The 18311-nt window shown below is 50.9% G+C and overlaps 1 protein-coding gene across 5 annotated transcripts in view; it reads right to left on the bottom strand.

Annotated features, from left to right (window-relative positions):
* WHRN (whirlin) overlaps positions 1–18311 on the bottom strand; it is a 95323-nt gene that overhangs the window by 18177 nt on the left and 58835 nt on the right. For 4 of the 5 annotated variants that reach the window (XM_019454059.2, XM_019454058.2, XM_053908226.1 and 1 more), the window contains exons 4-6: positions 3105–3307; positions 1992–2028; positions 565–777 (exon numbers count right to left, since the gene is read on the bottom strand). In XM_019454059.2, the coding sequence (XP_019309604.1) occupies positions 565–777; positions 1992–2028; positions 3105–3307 (453 nt within the window). The remainder of the gene's footprint in view (positions 1–564; positions 778–1991; positions 2029–3104; positions 3308–18311) is intronic. The other variant, XM_019454060.2, reaches the window with a different exon arrangement.

The following is an 18311-nucleotide window of genomic DNA, read 5'->3' on the forward strand; positions in this document are numbered from 1 at the left end:
GTCCTCGCTGGCATCTTATCAGCAAGCATGCGTGACTGCAGTTCCCTGAACACACCGGGCAGCCCCTGGCTGTCCCTCCCACCCAGAATGCCCTTCCCTTAAGCCTTCCCGCATGCAACTGCTCCCAGCGGATTTAATCACTTCTTCCTTCGTGCAGCTTCTGGGCCCCAGACTTCCTCGAGAGCAGAGCAGGGTTCTCAAAGCTGGCAGCACGGCACAATCGCCCGGGAGTTGTGGCAAACTCCCATCCACGGGTATATGGAGTTAACCAGCCCGGGGGGTGGGGCCCGGGCACTGCTTTTGAAGAGCAATCCAGATGACTCTAAATGTATGCTCAGCATTGACAGCTATTTCACTGGGGCCCCCATCACCGGGGACTTTAACTATGTCCCCAGGAGTCTATGGGTTGGCTTTCCTGGCTGCCTCGGTCACCAGTCTCTGCCCAGGGCTGTTTCAGCCCGACTCTTTGTGGGTTCTCACTAGAGGGGTGGGGGACGGAGGGAGGCAGGGAGGATGCCGAGCCCTGGAGGACTTTTGCCTTGCCCCTGGAGGGGCTCGGGTCACCTTGGCGTGCGTGTTGAGCAGCTCGAACAGGGCCATGACCAGGGCTTCCACGGAGACACCCCCGCCACGGTACTCCTCCAGGTAGTAGGCCATGGTGGCTCGCTCCTGCTCATTCAGCAGGTGCCGCGCCTGCTCCTCCAGCAGCAGGCGCGTCTGGTTGCCCAGGCTGCTCAGGGTCACCTGGGAGCCAGCCGGGCCCTTGTAAAATCCCAGCTGAAAGACAGGAAGACGGGGGTCTGGGAATTCTGAACTGCTCTGGGGCCAAGTGGCCAGGCCACGCCAGTGACCACAGTGCAGAGGGATGAGGTGGGTCCCTCTGTGGCCTCGGCCTACCCGGTGCACCTGCAGGAGACGTTAGTTACAGGTCCGTTCTCAGACCACGAGGCCGTGCGCAGGTGCAAACGGCATTCACGCCTTAGCCCGCACTTTGACATACGTTATCTCATCAGGTCCTGAAACCAATCAGAGTCGAGCAATTTTATTATGGCTCCCAATTTATTCTCCAGGTTTCAGTATCTCCCTTGGTAAACTGGGGATAACAGTAACCTTACTTCCAAAATATGGTGCAGATCTGCACACACTCTCCACCCCCTCCTCGCCACTGCCTCAGGAGTCACTGGGAGGTGTGACTAAGATGCCACTGGGGGGGAGGGTGTCCCCGCTCCTCCCCTCTGCCTCCCCCATCACCTATGCAGAGCTGCTGAAATGATCTTGTAATAATAGGAATCGCGTCGTCTTGCTCCCCTGCTTAAGCCTTTCCGTGGTTAGATGCCAAACCTCTTACGGGCCCACAGAGCCCCATGTAATCTGGGGACCCTGCCTGCCGTCACTCTGTTCCCTGCTCCTGTTCACTCGCCACATCCCCTTACACTCTCCTTGCCTCCAACAAGCCACCTTTTTGGCACAGCGGGGCTCTGGCACATGCTGTCCCCTCGTGCTCCTGGACCGGACTTTGTTCTGGCTACTCCTATGTAACATTCAGTTCACAGCCCGGGTATCGTGTCACCGATTCACAGAGTCCTCACTCGCCCCTCTGCCTCTCACCACCTAAATCAGGTGTCCCATCTGTTAGTCTCTCCCACGCTCCCCAGCACCTTGCCTGATGGCACTGAACGTCTTCTGTGATTAGACACGTGTGCAGGATTTTTTTTACGTGTGGGGGTCTCCTTCACTAGGTATACCCTCCTCCATGAGGGCAGGAATTGACCTGTTCTGTTCAGTGCCATTAGCCCTGGTACCTGGAACCTGGTGGTGCTCACAGATGTGTGAGGAATGTAAGGGAGGACGGACGAACAGACAGTCGGCGGGCTGCTCAAATGAAATGAGATCATGCACGTGAGTGGCTCCATGCACCTGCCAGGCCCAGAGCCCCCTACACGGGGGTGTATGAAGAAGCTACAGATACCCAATGACGGAGAGCTCCCTACCTTGTTTGTCCCTTCCGTTGTAAGATCCCCAGGAAACCTATGAGAAAGAGAAACGTGTTCAGCTGCATGGCCGAGCAGTTCTAACAGGCACCACCAGCAAGGGAAAAGCCAATCTGGAGCGGGGTGAGCAAAAGTGTTGAGAGTACCATGGCCTCCATTCGCTGGGGCTACTCAAGGGCATAGGAACCCCTGGGCAGATGAGTGGCTTCCAGCCCCCTCATCAAGCACGGGGGCAGCATTTCTAAAACCACGTGAGGTGAACTCCTGGCTCAGCAGCCCTACAGGACCAGGCAGGTAACACAAGGACAGGAGACAATAAACAGCAGAAGACCCGTGGCCTCGGGGTCAAGGCCAACCCTAGGGAGGGTGGGTGAGGACAGGGGCCAACTGGAGACCCAGAGATGCAACTCGCAGGTGTAGCTCAGCTCCAGCCCAATTTCATGAAGAAACATGCACTCAAGCCGCTAGAATTCCTGATTTTAAAGCAGCAGCCAGAAGTCAGGGTTTTTGTTTTTGTTTTTTGATGGGAAACCGGATGCCTTTTTAAATGTTGGCAGCTAAATTAAAAAATTATGATACCGTGCTGGTGAACAGGAAAGGAGACAGGAGAGAAGGAGGGAAGAAGGGGAAGGAGATGCTCTGGGTGCATCTGGCCCGGGAGGCCACCAACCAGTCTGAGACTTTAGAAACCCAAAGCTGACGCGTGAGGCTATCAGCAAGTACACAGCCATTGGCAACTGTGGTCACTTTATGACTCCCACGACCCTTTTCTTCGGGTGACTCACAGGGTTCCTCATTCCCAGAGCTGGATGGGGGCAGGGGTTATGCTCCCCACTTTTCAGACGAAGCATCTAAGGGCCCAGGATTAAGTTAAGTGATTTGCCCCAGGGAAATACAGGATAAGAGAGTTGGCTTATGCAGTTCAGCTTTCCATGGGAAATGGGCCAGGAGAGGAGAAGGGATGTGCCCAAGGTCACGCCTTACAAATTCAAAGGACCCTGGGATGGGACCCCAGGCTCTCGGAATCTTTAGGGATCAGGGTGTGCTGAAGGGATGGGAGTGGGCATCACTGGCTTTCGGTCCCGGGGCTCAGAGTGAGCAATGCTGCCAGACCCTGCTGAGTTCGTGGTGGTGTCCCCAATCCGGGAACTGGCAATCCACTTGGTCTCATCCACAGTGGTGCGGGCATGGGGCAGCCTCCCGACGTCCTTCACCGTCAGGATCAGGTGCTGGGATGACTTGAGCAGCCTGACCGCCTCGTCATGCAGGACGTTGAGAAAGCTCCGCCCGTTGACCTCCAGAATCTGGTCCCCAACCTGCCAAGACCACCAAACAACAGAGTAATGCCTGGGCTGCTTGTAGACACCGACTCATGCCAGGGGCTTCAGAGACCCGATCCTGGTTCTCCGCCTGGCCAGCCCGACGAGGAAGTCATGGAGGCCCAGAGAGGTTATGAGGATGCCTGAGGGTCACACAGCAAGTCAATGGCAGAGTCAACTTTCCCATCCTGATCTTGAGCCCATGCTCCTGTCACTAGAAAGGGCTACCTCCCCTCGACCTAGCAATGATTTAGAGAGGTGGATCTACAAGATTCCTGGGGGTCCCCTTATCTAGAAGAAAACAGCCATCCCAGAGGCCTGGTGGGGGATGATACAGGGGGGTAGGACTCGGGGACAGATGTGAAGGCATACTTCCATTACTTCCTTTCTCGCTTCTACAGGGTTGAGATGTTTACCTCAGGCATGAGCACATTTCCTTAAAATACAAACAACAGTTTCATTTACTCACGAAAGAAGCAGTAAGTGAGAAAAGTAGCCTCCCGTTAAAGCAATAACATGTTGCTTGGATTCTTACAAGTAGGCAGTTTTATTTTGTAATGCAAAAACACATTTTTCACATTAGTGAAAGGATTTAAAAAAAAATAAGAGGAAAAAAAGTAGCTGCCCCATAAAAATAAACCTGAGACAGAATTACAAGAGGCTGGAGGGGAAGACGGCTTAGAGTGAGGTGGGGCATCCGATAGACTCCCAGAATGGTCCACACGGAAGGTCGGGTGTTTCTCTTCCCTGCTTCTCCTGGAGGGGGCGCCCAGGGCTGCTCCCCATCAGGGCCTTGAAGGGCAGCCTCCTAACGCCGATCATTCCTGCCTTCTTTTCCTTCTCTCCAGCTTCCCAGCCTGCTTATGGCACAGGACCAACCCCAGAGGGTTTCCCCAGCTTTTTTCAAAGCAGAATTTGGAAAAGGCGAGCCACTTGGGAATTTCGAAGAAAAGGAGGAGAGAAGAAGATGCAATGACGAGGCTGAGGATCAGAACCCTGGTCTCCAGTTTCTTGTCTTTCCTTCAACATCTCGCCTGCAGGTGGGGAGTTTCCAGTACAGAAAGCGGAGGCAAATGCAGTCTTGGCGTCTCCCCTCTGCACCAGCGCGGATGTGCTCTGAGAAGGCCCGCCGCCCCTTTGCCCCCACAAGCCCCTTCAACATATACCTCGCACCTACCAGGCGCCAGGCTCTGTGCGGGGACACCGTGCTGAGCAAGACAGCCCCGCCCCTGCTCTCCTGCTGCTCCAACTCGAGAGCGGGCTCAGTTCGGGGCTGTAATTGGGTTCTCCCATCAGCCTCTCCACACGGTCCCCGGGGCCTGGCACACAGTGAGATTTCGACAAAAATTCATCCGATGAATGAAAAGTCAGACACCCGTTCCCAGCACCAGGACCATCTCTGCGGCAGCCCAGCGGCGCCCAGAAGAGGACACCAGCCTGGAGCCCCAGGTTCAAGCCACTATTCACCAGATGCTGACTGTGCATCGAGTACCTTGTTCATCCCTTTGTACATTTTTTCCTTATTTAATATCCTCAACATCCTGCAAAGGAGGTATCACTGCTCTTCATGCCACCGGAGAGAAAACGGGGGCTCAGAGAGGTTAAGTAAATAGTTGGTGGTCACAGAGCTAGTGGAAAGGAGGCAGGCAGACCCACGCTGACATGGCCCCAAGGCCCTAGAGCCTTCTCCTACTCAGCTGCTGTCAGGAGCTCTGCCCGGGGACACGCGTCCAAAGCCACCATCCTGCCGTCACTCCCCAGCCCTGCCTGCAGCACCCAGGTCTGAAAACCCGCCCCATCGTCACCTCTGCCTTTACTCCCCCTGGTAACCCTTCAGCAGGTGTCACCCAATCTTCACCTCCCCCCACCCCTGGGGGCCCCCCAACCTGGGTCTCCTTCTCCTCACACCTAGGTTCCTGAGCCAGCACCCCTCCTCCGCGCATTAACTTCTAAACTGGCCTCAGCCCTGGTGCCAGGTTAACTTGCCCTCGACTTTTTGCTCGCACGACCTCCTTCTCTGCTCCAAAACCTCAATGACCTACCACGATCCAGGAGGCAGAAGAGCACTAAGGGTTAAGGGTTTCAAAGACATCAGACCCGGGTTCAAATCCTGACTCTGCTACTTCCATGCCCTGTGAGCTCAAGCAAATCCCCCAAAAGCTTCTGTGCCTCGGTTTCCTTGGGCGTAAAAATGGGGTGCTACCCCAGAACTGTCCTCCTCTGCATGCCTACAGCATCAGCGTCGTTTCCCAGTGTCCCCAGAGATACCTCCAATTCTCGGTCTCTTTCCGCATCTTTGGGCTCCCTTGGTGTGAACCCAGGCTCCTGAGAACTTAGGCGGCCCCAGCTGGTCTCCTTGGGAAGAGCCTGAGATGAGACCCAACACCTGGTTCTGGGCTTGGCATACAGCAAGCGCTCAATAAGTGCTTATGCACCAAGGTACAGATTTTGCCACTTCCCACCCTGGCCTCCGCAGCCCCATCCTGGCCTCTGGCTTGGCTTTCTCAGATGCTTAGCAGCAGAGCTTGCAGAAGAACTTCTGCGGGCACTTGGGCCTTGCTGAGGATGGAAGGCGCTTCCAGCACCCCCCCGCCCCCTGCCCCCACCTTGTGACACGGCCCGCCGTGTGTTAGCGCCTCCACCTCGGCCCTCTGCACAGGCCCGCTCGGCCAACCCACCTGCCCCTCCAGCTCTGGGCTGCAGCCCCAGCCTGTACTCTCCCTCTGCTCAAGGGTTCTGGCTCCTTAAGTATCTCTCTCAAGAGCTTTGGCTTTTGTTAAGCTAAAGGAATCAATTTTAATCTTCCTCACACACTTTATTTCCATCCCAGCAGTTTAATTAAAGGAACTAGCATCTGAGAGACCAGATATGTCAGGGCATCCTTTTGTGCAAAAGCCTCTCCCTGCAGGTCCCGGGGAGGGGGAGCCGGGGGAAGGACAACTCAATTCCATGAGGTCTACCCAGCCCTCCAGAGAGGCTTGGTGGGGAACATCTCAAACTCTGCATGGGACGTATATACACTAAAATAAGTACTCACTGTGGGGCACCTGGGTGGCTCAGTCGGTTAAGTGTCTGACTTTGGCTTGGGTCATGATCTCACAGTTCATGGGTTCAAGTCCCACGTCGGGCTCTGTGCTGACAGTTCAGAGCCTGGAGCCTGCTTGGGATTCTATGTCTCCCTCTCTCTCTGCCCCTCCCCTGCTCATGCTCTGTCTCGCTCGGTCTCTCAACAATAAATAAATGTTTTTAAAAAAATAAGTACTCGTGGTGTATCTGAAACAAATTTCAACAGGAATCATATATGTGTGTGTGTGTGTGTGTGTGTGTGTGTATATATATATACACACACATATATATATATAATTTTTTTAATGTTTATTTTTGAGAGAGAGAGAGGACAGAGGGCAAGCAGGGGAGGAGCAGAGAGAGAGGGAGACACAGAATCCAAAGCAGGCTCCACGCTCTGAGCTGTCAGCACCGAGCCAGACACGGGGCTCGAATTCACGAGCCGTCAGATCATGACCTGAGCTAAAGTCAGATGCTTAACCGACTGAGCCACCCAGGTGCCGCGGGCATCCTATATTTTGATTCGCTCATCTGACAACTCTGGGGTGCAGTATCCGTAACCATGGGGGGGGGGGGCGCTGATTTAGCATGGTGGCTTCCAAACTCCAGTTATTCTCCCCGGCGCTGAGCCTGGCACCTGTCATTTATTCAGCCCTGTGAATGACCCCCACACTACTTCCTCCAGCCCCGCCCTAAGATTAACATCCATGAAACCACAAGGTTGCCATGCTAGTCCTATTTTTCCTTCATGCCTGTTAAATAAATATGTCTCTACCAGATTTGTGGGAGGCAGCGTGGGGCTCGTGTGTGACCCATTTGGGGAACAGGTATGAAACAGGAGTCACACTGGGGAAACCCCCCATGGGATGGGGGTACGTGAGCCCACCTTTTCCATCTCCTTCCAATCTTCTCCGGTCTTTCTTCTTCTCCCCGGGTCTGTTTCAAAACCGAAGTTCTAGACAGGGCTGGCTTCGGGGGCCCATGCAGCCGCCCACGGCATCTGAGTTGGTCTGAGATAGTCCCGTGTCTCTGTGCCCGCTTCTCACATCCTCTACTTGCTGGAAAGCTTCCCAGGTCCGACAGCCCTGTCAGCACAGGGATCTGCATGCCCACCGTCACTGAGAGTCCACAAGCCACTTCGAACAAATGCAGCACCTCCCTGGCTGCTCAGAGCCACATGGGGCCGCCGGGGTGTAGAGTCCCATCCCCATGGTGCAGCAGGAAGAGGGCCCCGGTTCTGAAGCCTGCTGACAGTGAAACAGGCGCAGTGTGGCCCTGCACTGCTCTTGAGTGCACTGAGTCTCAGTGTTCTCTCTGTGAAATGGGCTCAAAACTACCAGCAAGGCCCAGGAGGCCATGAGAATCCAACCGGACCAGCAGCGTGTGGTGGGCTTTGATCGCCTTTCATTTGCTTCCCTTCCAAACGCAGGGGACGAGTTCAGAGATGTTAAGCCACTTGCTCAGGGTCCCTGGTCACACAGGATGGGAAAAAAGAGCCAGCATTTGAGCCCAGCTTTTTGCAGCTTCTTTGCACCACTGCCACCTTTTTCTCGGCAAGTGTTGGCTTGGTAAATGGCGACGGGAGGGGAGAAACCCATCCTCCCCACTGTCCCAGTCTCATGCCCATTTGCTGCCCCTTCCCCTTGGGTTGTACGATGTGAAGTGGGAGGTGGCATGTTTAAAGACCTTGATCGGGCTCTTTCCTCCCGAAACTAAGAGTTCTGTGTGTTTATTCATTGCACTGTTACTTTCTCTTACCCGCTGAGGCCAGCCCTGAGTTAGACAACGCAGGTAAACGAGGCAACAAGTAGAGAGGCACTCTTACCCGCTGAGGCGACAAGTAGAGAAGCAAAGACACTATGACTGCCAGGGCCTTCCAAAGGGTCTCCTAGATGGGGAGACTGAGGCCCAGACCACACGGGGATGTGGCTAGGGCCACAGCGTGAGGCAAAGGCAAAGGCCAGACTCTGAGGCTAACTGACCACGAAAACACCCACAGCGCCCAGAGCTCAGCGGGACACAACCCCTGGAGAAGGAGAGACCCATGCAGTGTGACCGAGTGTCTAATACTGTCCAGCCTGCAAGCGGGATGCCGACGGGGAGGGCACGGAAGGACAAACGGATAGAGGCGACTTAATTAGATTTGTCACCACGGCCACCGTGTTTATCACCAGTGATGGAGAGGCAAGGGGCGGGCCACGGATGCCCATTCTCTTCAGGGAGAGGAAAGACTCCTCCATCGTCCACAGCCCATCAAGTGACAGGCTCAGATCTGGGACACTCCGCAAGGACAGGGCACTGGTCTCCCCTGAACTTGACCTATCGCCAGGAAGTGGGAGTTCACTCCCTTTGGGTCTGAGGAAGGCACAGAAACACTCAGGAGGAGGCCCCTGGAGCAGCAGAAGGTGGTCAGCAGGCTTGGGAGTGACCCACCTGAGCGGGTGGTGGTCCCCTCTTCGTCCCTAAGAGACCCAAGGGGAATCCGTCTACTGCTCTAAGCCCATCTTCCCTCAAAACACGAACAAGGCCACCTCTCACTAAGTGGGAGGGCTTGTGGCGTGTGGTTAGGGGCACACACACAGGAGCCTGCCCTCTGGGTCTAATCCCAGACTCTGCCGCTTACTGCTTGTGTGACCTGGGGTGATTTCCCCACTCGCTCTGTGCCTCAGTCACCTTCCCTGGAAAATGGGGATAGCATCAGTGCCCACCCTTATAGGTTTCAGGGTTAAATGACTTAATCCAGCCTTTACTGTAGCCCCAGCACCTAAGACAGCATCTGGTACATAGTAGGTGCTGAGTGCACACTTACTGAATGGACACATATAAAGCAGGCAAAACAGCAGCTAGCATCCAGTAAGTGCTCAATAAATGCTAGCTGTGTTTCTGAGAAACCATGCGTGTACCCCTGAAGTGGCTCTCAAATACCTCTGGGACTCTCAAAACCATATCCTCTGTTTTCACCTGCCTCCTCCCTGGGCCCTGCCTTCAGCTTCGAATCACACATTTTGAGCACATCTCCGAGGCACACAGTGTTATCCCCATTTTACAGATGAGGAGACTGAGGCCAGGAAGCGGAATGACCAGGGGCTGGGATTTAGCCTTCGCTCTGCCCGCCTGCAAAGCCCCTGCTCGAGCCAGTCACAACTCCTTTAGGAAAAACCAGACTATCCCTCTGTGTTCGATTCTTCTTCCATGTCTCAACCCCTGAGCTGAGCCCCTGAGCCCAAAGCATGGGCTTTTCGGCATGCACACAGTAGGTGCTCTATTCCTGCCTGGTGAAGGGACTGAAAACAGAGGAGCTAGAAGAACTGGTGGCAGGATGGCAAAGGCTCTGAGCTCAACCCCCTCCGCCCCCCCAGCAGGGGGAGTCAGGACAGAAACCTGCTAACAACTGGATCTGGGAGTCCGTCCCCCCAGCACACATGCCCCGTTGCCAGCCGCCGGGCAAGGACCCTGATGGAAGCAGTTTTAGGGTGATCTTTGCCTCCTTCCCGAAGCCTTTACTGAAATGGCTTTTGCAGCTTCCAGTGGGGACCCCGCTGACTGTAGCATTACCACAAGGAAGACTCAAATCCCACTGAAGGATTTTATTGCAATTATGAGTCTTTAATAGTCTTCTGTGCCAGGCATGAAACTTTAACAGGTTTTTGTAGGGGGTATTTTTTGGTACAAGTGAGCAATGCAGTTTTAATGAGACAACATTAGTTTTTCCCAACAGTTCAGAAGTCAGTAAACCTTGTCCAAATTAAAAGAAAGAAAGAAAGAAAGAAAGAAAGAAAGAAAGAAAGAAAGAAAGAAAGAAAGAAAGAAAAAGGTCAAGGTAAATGCTCAGAAAGCTCCTGGAGCAAGCTGGGGGCACGGGCTGGGCCTGGGCGAGCACGTCACACAAGCCTCTGGTTTAGCACTCTCACGAGGCAGGACCCAACCAGAAATACCACGGATGGAACCAGCAAAGCCGTTGCATGCTGACTTCTGGAAGGTCCCTCCTCCTTCCGGTTCCTTCTTCCTACCGTAGCTCAGTTGTTGTGGGTACTTGCTTATTCTATTAGGGACCTGGGCAGCCCTCAAGGACGGTCTGCTCTAACGCCCACACCGCCAATGGAAAAGCTGAAACCGGAAAGGATAAAGCACTTCCCCAAGGCTGTACTCCGCATCGAAGTCAGAGTCTGGGTGGAGAAACCAATCCAGAGCTCCTTCCAGAGGAGAGTCTGACATCCAAGGAAACCTATCAGGGCAGTTACAAAGGTCAAACCCAGGGGGAGTAACAGGTATCCACCCCACCGCCCACAACTGAGCTCTAAGCTTACGCAGCACCGCCCCAGGCATGGAATGGAATATCCTGTTTTATAGAGGAGGGTGGTGAGGTTCAGAGAGGTGAAGTCACTTGTCCAAGGACACCCAGCAAGTTGTACAGCACGATCTGAACCTAGACCAGCTGCTATTCTGAGCCCCAGACTTGTATTTGCCCATTTAACATCAGGTTGACTTAAAGGCACTTGCGACCAGCACTGTCCAAAAGAACTTTCTGCAATAATGGCGATATTCTCCATCGCTACTGTCTAATACAGTAGGCACTTATTTAAAATTAAATGGATTAAATTTACATAAAATTAAAAATGCATTCCCCTAGTCACACCAGCTTCATTTCCACACGGCTCCCATCCCCGTGCTCAATCCCCAAACCTCCAAAAAGCCGTCCCCTTCCCCTCCGAAACAGTCTCTAACCCATTCACTCCCATCCGTCTCCACTAAGGCACCCAGGTTCTGGCCAACAGGGACCCCCGCCTGGACCACTGTCATGGCTCCGAACCTGCCTCCCTGCTTCCACACTCAACATCCTCTCCCACACGCTCCTCTGACGGGTAATTTTATGTGTCAGCCTGACTGGGCTAACAGATGCCCACAGAGCCGGAAAGTCATCATCTCTGGGTGTGGCTGTGAGGGTTTCAGGAAGAGATGAGCACCTGAAGTGACAGACTGAGTAATGAAGTCTGCCCTCAGCAAGGTGCATGGCAGAGACCAATGTGGAGGGGAACAAGAAGGCAGAGGAAGGGTGAATCTACTCGCCCTGCTTGAGCTGAGACACCCAGCTTCTCCTGCCCCTGGAAGGCAGTGTGGCTGATTCTCAGACCTGAGGACTCAGACCGAGGTTTATATCACCAGCCCCCGATTTTGGGGCCTTCACACTCGGACTTACATAATCGGCTCCCCTTGTCCAGGCCTTTGGACTTGGACCGAATTATACCACCAGCTTTCCTGGGTCTCCAGATTGCAGATGGCAGATGGTGGGACTTCCCTGTCTCCATAATCACATGGGTCAACTCCTATAATAAATTTCATCTCAATTTACTTCTCTTAATCTGTCTTTCTATCTCTCTGTCTCCTATTGGTTCCGTTTCTTTGGAAAACCCTAACTAATATACCTCCTTATGTGGCAAAGGGGTCAATTTAAACTGCAAATCTGGTCTTGTCATACTTTCCTTAAAACATCCCACTGACTACTAAGCTCCCTTACCTACCCTGAGAGGGGGGTCTTACTTTGCTAATCCATCTCACGCTTCTCTCCCCCAGGCATTTTCCAATCCACCCACACTTGTTACGTCTCAGTTCTATGAACGGATGGAGCCTCTGGCCACCCCAGGGCCTTTGCACATGCTGTTTCTCTGCCCAAAGTTTCCCCCGACCCCATTCCTTACTTAGATGACTCCTAGTCAACCTTCAGGTGTCAGTCAAGAGCCTTCTCTGACCACCCTCCCCCCCAAGGCAGGTACACCTGGTCCCCACCCAGAGCACCAGGCAGCATGCCCTACAGCACTCACCACGGGTGAGATCATGCTGAGCTGTAAGCACTGAGTTCAGGGCCAGTGTGCCTTGCATGGTATTGTGAGAGGCACCCAACAAATAGATGCCTGACAGACTCAGCAAGCCAGTGAATAAACAGTTCAATGAACGATGAACAAGCATACACACAAGCAAGCAGTCCCCTGCCCCTTCTGGTGCCTGTAGACAGGCAGGTGACATTTTCCGTTTATATAAAGGTTTAGTTTGACAAGGCCAGGGCATGTAGGGAGCTGGGAGCTAGCAGTCCAGCTCTGTATGCCGCGGCAGGGAAAGAATATCCGCCACCCCCACTTTTTTTCAATCAAATGGAAGGCAAAGAGGTAAGAACACAAATCACAACTTTGTTTCAGCTGGAATTACACCCTGGAAAACGGCACACACTTATTCAGTCCCTCATTTTGGGAGACAGAACATGGGGCGGGGAGTAGAGAAGAGACGTCACGGGCCCAGGGCCTCCCAGGACCCAGCCCTATCACCTGCTTCGCGTTGCTGTGGGCCTTCAAGAATCTGAGTTCTCCAGTTCAAACCCACACCCTTACACACAGAAGCAGTAACCAGCCAGAAGATGTCACAGCAGGGGAAGCCCCATTTATTGTAGCAACAGAAGACAGGAAGTACTTGAGGATAAACTTAACAAGAAGTGTGCGACAACTAGGCAATGAGAGCTTTAAACACTCCAAATCAACTTGACAAAGAGAAAGAAACTCCCCTGTTCCTGGAAATGAATCAGCATCCTTAAGATGCCCTTTCTCGCTCCACTGAAAATTTAACATTCTCCCAGTGAAAACACCAACAAGCTATTGTTAGGTAAGCTGATATAACAGCTCATGTGAGGGGCGCCTGGGTGGCTCAGTCGGTTGAGCCTCCGACTTCGGTGCAGGTCATGATCTTGCGGTTGACGTGTTCGAGCCCCGCGTCGGGCTCTGTGCTGATGGTTCAGAGCCTGGAGCCTGCTTCAGATTCTGTGTCTCCCTCTCTCTCTGCCCCTCCCCCGCTCACGCTCTGTCTCTCTCTCTCTCAAAAATAAACATTAAAATTTTTTTTTCTTTAAAGTTCACGTGAAAGAAAAACCGGCACATGTAATTAAGTCTGAAAAGGCTACATACTGTACATTTCAACTCTGTGACAGTCTAGAAGAGGCAAAGTATGGAGACAGAAAAGAGATCAGCATTGCTGTGGGCCGGGGAAGGAGGGAGGGATGATAAGTAAAGCACAGGTGGTTTTTTAGGGCAGTGACCCTGTCGTCTGATACTGTAACACGTGCATACATGACATCCCACATTTATCGTTAAAACACCCAAAATCTGTACGACACCAGGAGTGAACCCTAAAGTAAACTATGAATTTAAATAGCAAATAACAAGAGTAACAAAGGCATCACTCCTGGCTCATCATTGCAGTAAGTGTGCCACACCTAAGACGTTAACAATCGGGGAAACTGAGTATGGAAAGGATGGGGAGGAAGATATATGGCAACTCTGTACTGTTTTGCTCCATCATCCTGTTCATCTATAACGGCTCTCTCAGGGCGCCTGGGTGGCTCCATTGGTTTAGCATCCGACTCTTGGTTTTGGCTCAGGTCACGATCTCGTGGTCTCCTGAGTTCAAGCCCGGGGTCTGGCTCTGTGCTGACAGCACGGAGCCTGCTTGGGATGCTCTCTCTCTCTCTCTCTCTCTCTCTGCCCTTCCCCCACTCACGCGGTCTCTGTCTCTCTCAATATAAATAAATAAACTTGAAAAAAATAAAATGGCTCTGAGAAGGACTCTAGTAACTTTTTATTTTGCATTAAAAAAATCAAAATGCAAAAATGGCTGGAAAACTCTGATACGGAAGAGCTATGGGAGGATGTACCAGATACTAATGTCTGCTCTAAGCCTCTGTAATTCGAATGGTGGGGCACAGACTCATGAGTTGAAGAACAGGCAGGAAAACAGCCTAGAAATAGGCCCACAGACACATGGGGGTGGATTATATGATAAAAGTGACGTTGCAAATCTCTGTGGCAAAGCTGTGCTTTTAATACATAGTACAGGGACAAGAATGTCACCATTGGAAAAGAGATAATATGGATCCATATCTTATACCCTACACGAGAATAAATGCCAAACAGATCAGAGATCCGAAGGGGAAAATGTACTTACGAGTATTAGAAGAAAAAATGGGTACAATCCTCTGTATCTTGGGCCTAAGGAAAAGTTTTCTAAAAAAAACTCAGATTTAATAAAAGAAAGGATTGATTATTAAGCCAAATGATAAAAAAAAAAAGGAACTTTCACACTGAAAAAAAAACTCGATAAGCAAAGTCAAAAGAAAATGACAACCAGGGAGGAAGAAACATTTGTAACACAGATCACAGACAAAGGGCTGATTACTATAATATATAAAGAATTCTTAAATTTTAGGGGAAAAAAGATGCAAAATTCTGATAGCAAAAGGACAGTAAAAAACATGAACAAGGTAAAAAAAAAGCCATTAAAAATGGTCCTTACTCACATGAAAAAAGAAGATGTTTAAGGTCACTTATAAAGAAAATCGCAAGATAAAGCTACATCAAGATACTGTTTCTCACCTGTCAGATTGGAGACAGTTACAAACTGCACAATACCCGTCAGGACAATACCTGTCAGTGAGCGGTGGGGAAGCAGGCACGTGGGAATGCAGGTAGAGCAGAACTTACAGGTGGGCCTGGGTACTCCTCGACAAACTATATACTATGTATTTACCACCTGACCCAGAAATCCCACTTCTAGAAATGTGCCTGAAAGGTATACTGCCAAAAGCAAGAATGAAGCACCCGGGGGGCTCAGTTGGTTAAGCGGCCGGCTTCGGTTCAGGTCATGATCTCGTGGTCCGTGAGTTCGAGCCCCGTGTCGGGCTCTGTGCTGACAGCTCAGAGCCAGCAGCCTGCTTTAGATTCTATGTCTCCCTCTCTCTGCCCCTCCCCCACTCCCACTGGGTCTCTCTCTCTCTCCAAAATAAATGAAAACATTAAAAAAATTCAAAAGAAAATACATATGTGCAGTTATTCTTGCAACACAGTAACTGTAACATACAGAAAAGATAGCCTAGATGCTCATAGAGAGGGGAGTGCCTGGATGAGGCACGGTGCAGCCACACGGTTGGGGGGCCATGCACCTGTGAAAAAGAATGACAAAGATTTCTGGGTGCTCACATGCTGGGATTGCCAGGATACTCAATTTTGAAAAAATCAAGGGCAAAAGAAGATCTATGGCGCCCTACCTATCCAATAAGAAAGAAGAAAGTATACAAGTATCTGCTTGTTATTTGCACAAAGAATCAGGAACAGAACACAATCTGGTTTATTTAGTGACCTCCAAAGAGGGGGTGGGCACCTGGAGGGGGGGAGGGGAAGAGGGGGAGAAGTGATACACTGAGTACACCTTTTGGGGAATAGTTTTGATGTTTCAGTTATTCAAAATGTAAAATTAAATCAATACAGATGGGGAAATCCCTCCTGAATTCAGGAGAAACCAATAAATCTGTTTCAAACGGATAACAGAACCAAGCTAAAGAAGAAAAAGAAATAATGCAAGTAACATCATCCTTTGCCTATAGACCCTCTGTTTAAAGACAAAAGGAACTGCAAAAATTGCAGAAACTCAGCTTAGGAGGTTTGCTTTGCCCAGAGGTATGCATGTGGCAATTCTAAAACCACCTCTGTGTCTTGTAAGATTGGGCAAATGAGTGAACACAGAACCATGCGGACGGGAACCAAGCACCTCCTGAGGGCCAGCACCTGCGGGTGTTGGGGGATACGGTACGTACTGTGTTAGTTTCCCATACAAACTATAGGTGAAAAAATTACCACAAACCGTTTGGCTTAAAAGAACACAAACTTATTATTCTACAGTTCTGCAGGTCAGAAGTCTGACACGGATCTCACTGGGCTAAGATCAAGATGGCAGCAGGCTGTGTTCCTCTAGGACACAATCCCTTTCCTTGCCTTTTCCAGCTTCTAGAAGCCACCCACATTCCTTGGCTGGTGGCCCATTCCTCCATCACCAGAACCAGCCTCTTCCAGCCAAGTCCTTCTCCCATGGCCATCTCTCTGATCCTCTCTTCTGATTTCCTTCCCAGCTTTTACAAACACTTGTGATTCCACTAGACCCACTTGGATAATCCAGGATCAGTTCCCCATCTATCTGAGCAACCTTCATTCCATCTGCAATCTTAATTCCCCTTTATCGTATTATCTAACACAGTCACAGGTTCTGGGGATGTAGACACATCCCCAGATGGGGGGGAGGTAGACACCCCCGGGGCCCTCTATTCTGCCTACTACGTGGGTGGCACTCAAAACACAGTAGGCACTCAGCCAAATAGAGCTGAACACTGAACAGGTTCTACCAGCCCATCTGGGTGAGGAAGGGTTAAAGGGACACCCGGCACTTTGCCAGCTGGGGCCACCTTGGTTCAAACTTGCTAAGAAATGTTTGCCAAAATGGTGCAAAAACCCTTGCAGCTTTACTTCTAGGAATGAACCCCAAGAAAGTCATCACAACTGATGAGGGAAACAAGGGCAAGAGAAATGTAGCTTGAAGTAAATCTTACAGCATGCAGCCCTCTGTCAGACACCTGAAACACACAGAGCGTGACCCTCCTCAAGCAGCTCATGGCTGCCTTACTTCCTTAATGTTTTTGTTTTATTAAAGACTAAAAGTAACCTTATCTTAACAGCAGCTAGCCCCTCAAGGTCCTGAAAGCCTTGCTTTCAAATTCCTTAGAGACTTAACGCTCTCCCTAACTCCCGCTAACTTTAAAGTATATAATCAGTCACCCCTCACAGCCCCCGTGCAGCTCTTTCTGCCCACAGGTCCTGTCCCCATGCTTTAATAAATCACCTTTTTGCACCAACGATGTCTCAAGAATACTTGCTGAGCCGTTTGCTCAAGAACCCCATCAACAACTACACAAAACAAAAGAATTACCCCCCCCCCAAATAATAATAATTATTTGGACTCCCTTCTAAATGTCTAGGAATTGATCAAATACCGTATGGTATATCCATACAGTGATATATAAAACCATAAAGAATAATATTGTAGAGTAGTTTTAGTTTTCTCCAGCTAAACTTTTTATTTATTTATTTTTAATTTTTTTTTTTTTAACATTTATTTATTTTTGAGACAGAGAGAGACAGAGCATGAACAGGGGAGGGGCAGAGAGAGAGGGAGACACAGAATCTGAAACAGGCTCCAGGCTCTGAACTGTCAGCACAGAGCCCGACGCAGGGCTTGAACTCACAGGCCGTGAGATCATGACCGGAGCCGAAGTCGGACGCTTAACCGATCAAGCCACCCAGGCGCCCCTCCAGCTAAACTTTTAAAAAATTACAAAACAAACATTCACTCACAGTAGAAAACAGTGAAACTTTAAAAAGGGGGGGAGGTATATACAAACTGTATAAATCGTGCTCCTAAAGCCCCGTACCCTTAAAAACCCATCTCAGGCCCTCAGGCTATGACTGGAAAGTAATCACCAGTAACAAGGTGTTGGGCCTCTTCCCAGGCCTTCTCTCCACATGTGTAACTAAGTACCAATGAATAGGTTTCCCTTATTTAAAAAAAAAAAAAAATGAGATCACGTAAACACTCTATACCTTACTATTCTGCAAAGGTCCTCTGGACACAGAAGAATCTTAATGCTACCTGGTCATGGAGGGCGGGGCAGAGTAAACAAATGCCAATTTTATTGAACTACTATTATGCATGTGAGCAGGACACCTGGGAAGGGCAGACAGAAAAATCGTCACACTAGTTTATACTTAAGTGCAGGATTTTCTACATCTTCTCCAGTGAACATACTTTACTTTTGAATTTTGAATTCAGGTGTTAAGATAGGATGTAAACATCGCCATCTCTTGGCGGTCCTCAGCTGTATTAAAGGGACAGAGATGGGGGGCACCTGGGTGGCTCCATCAGTTGGGTGGCTGACTTCGGCTCGGGTCATGATCTCGCGGTCCGTGAGTTTGAGCCCCGCATGGGGCTCTGTGCTGACAGCTCGGAGCCCGGAGCCTGTTTCGGATTCTGTGTCTCCCTCTCTCTCTCTGACCCTCCCCCGTTCATGCTCTGT

Source organism: Panthera pardus, unplaced genomic scaffold (assembly GCF_024362965.1).
Source record: "Panthera pardus isolate Hobbes unplaced genomic scaffold, ASM2436296v1 HiC_scaffold_20, whole genome shotgun sequence".
Taxonomy (NCBI): domain Eukaryota; kingdom Metazoa; phylum Chordata; class Mammalia; order Carnivora; family Felidae; genus Panthera; species Panthera pardus.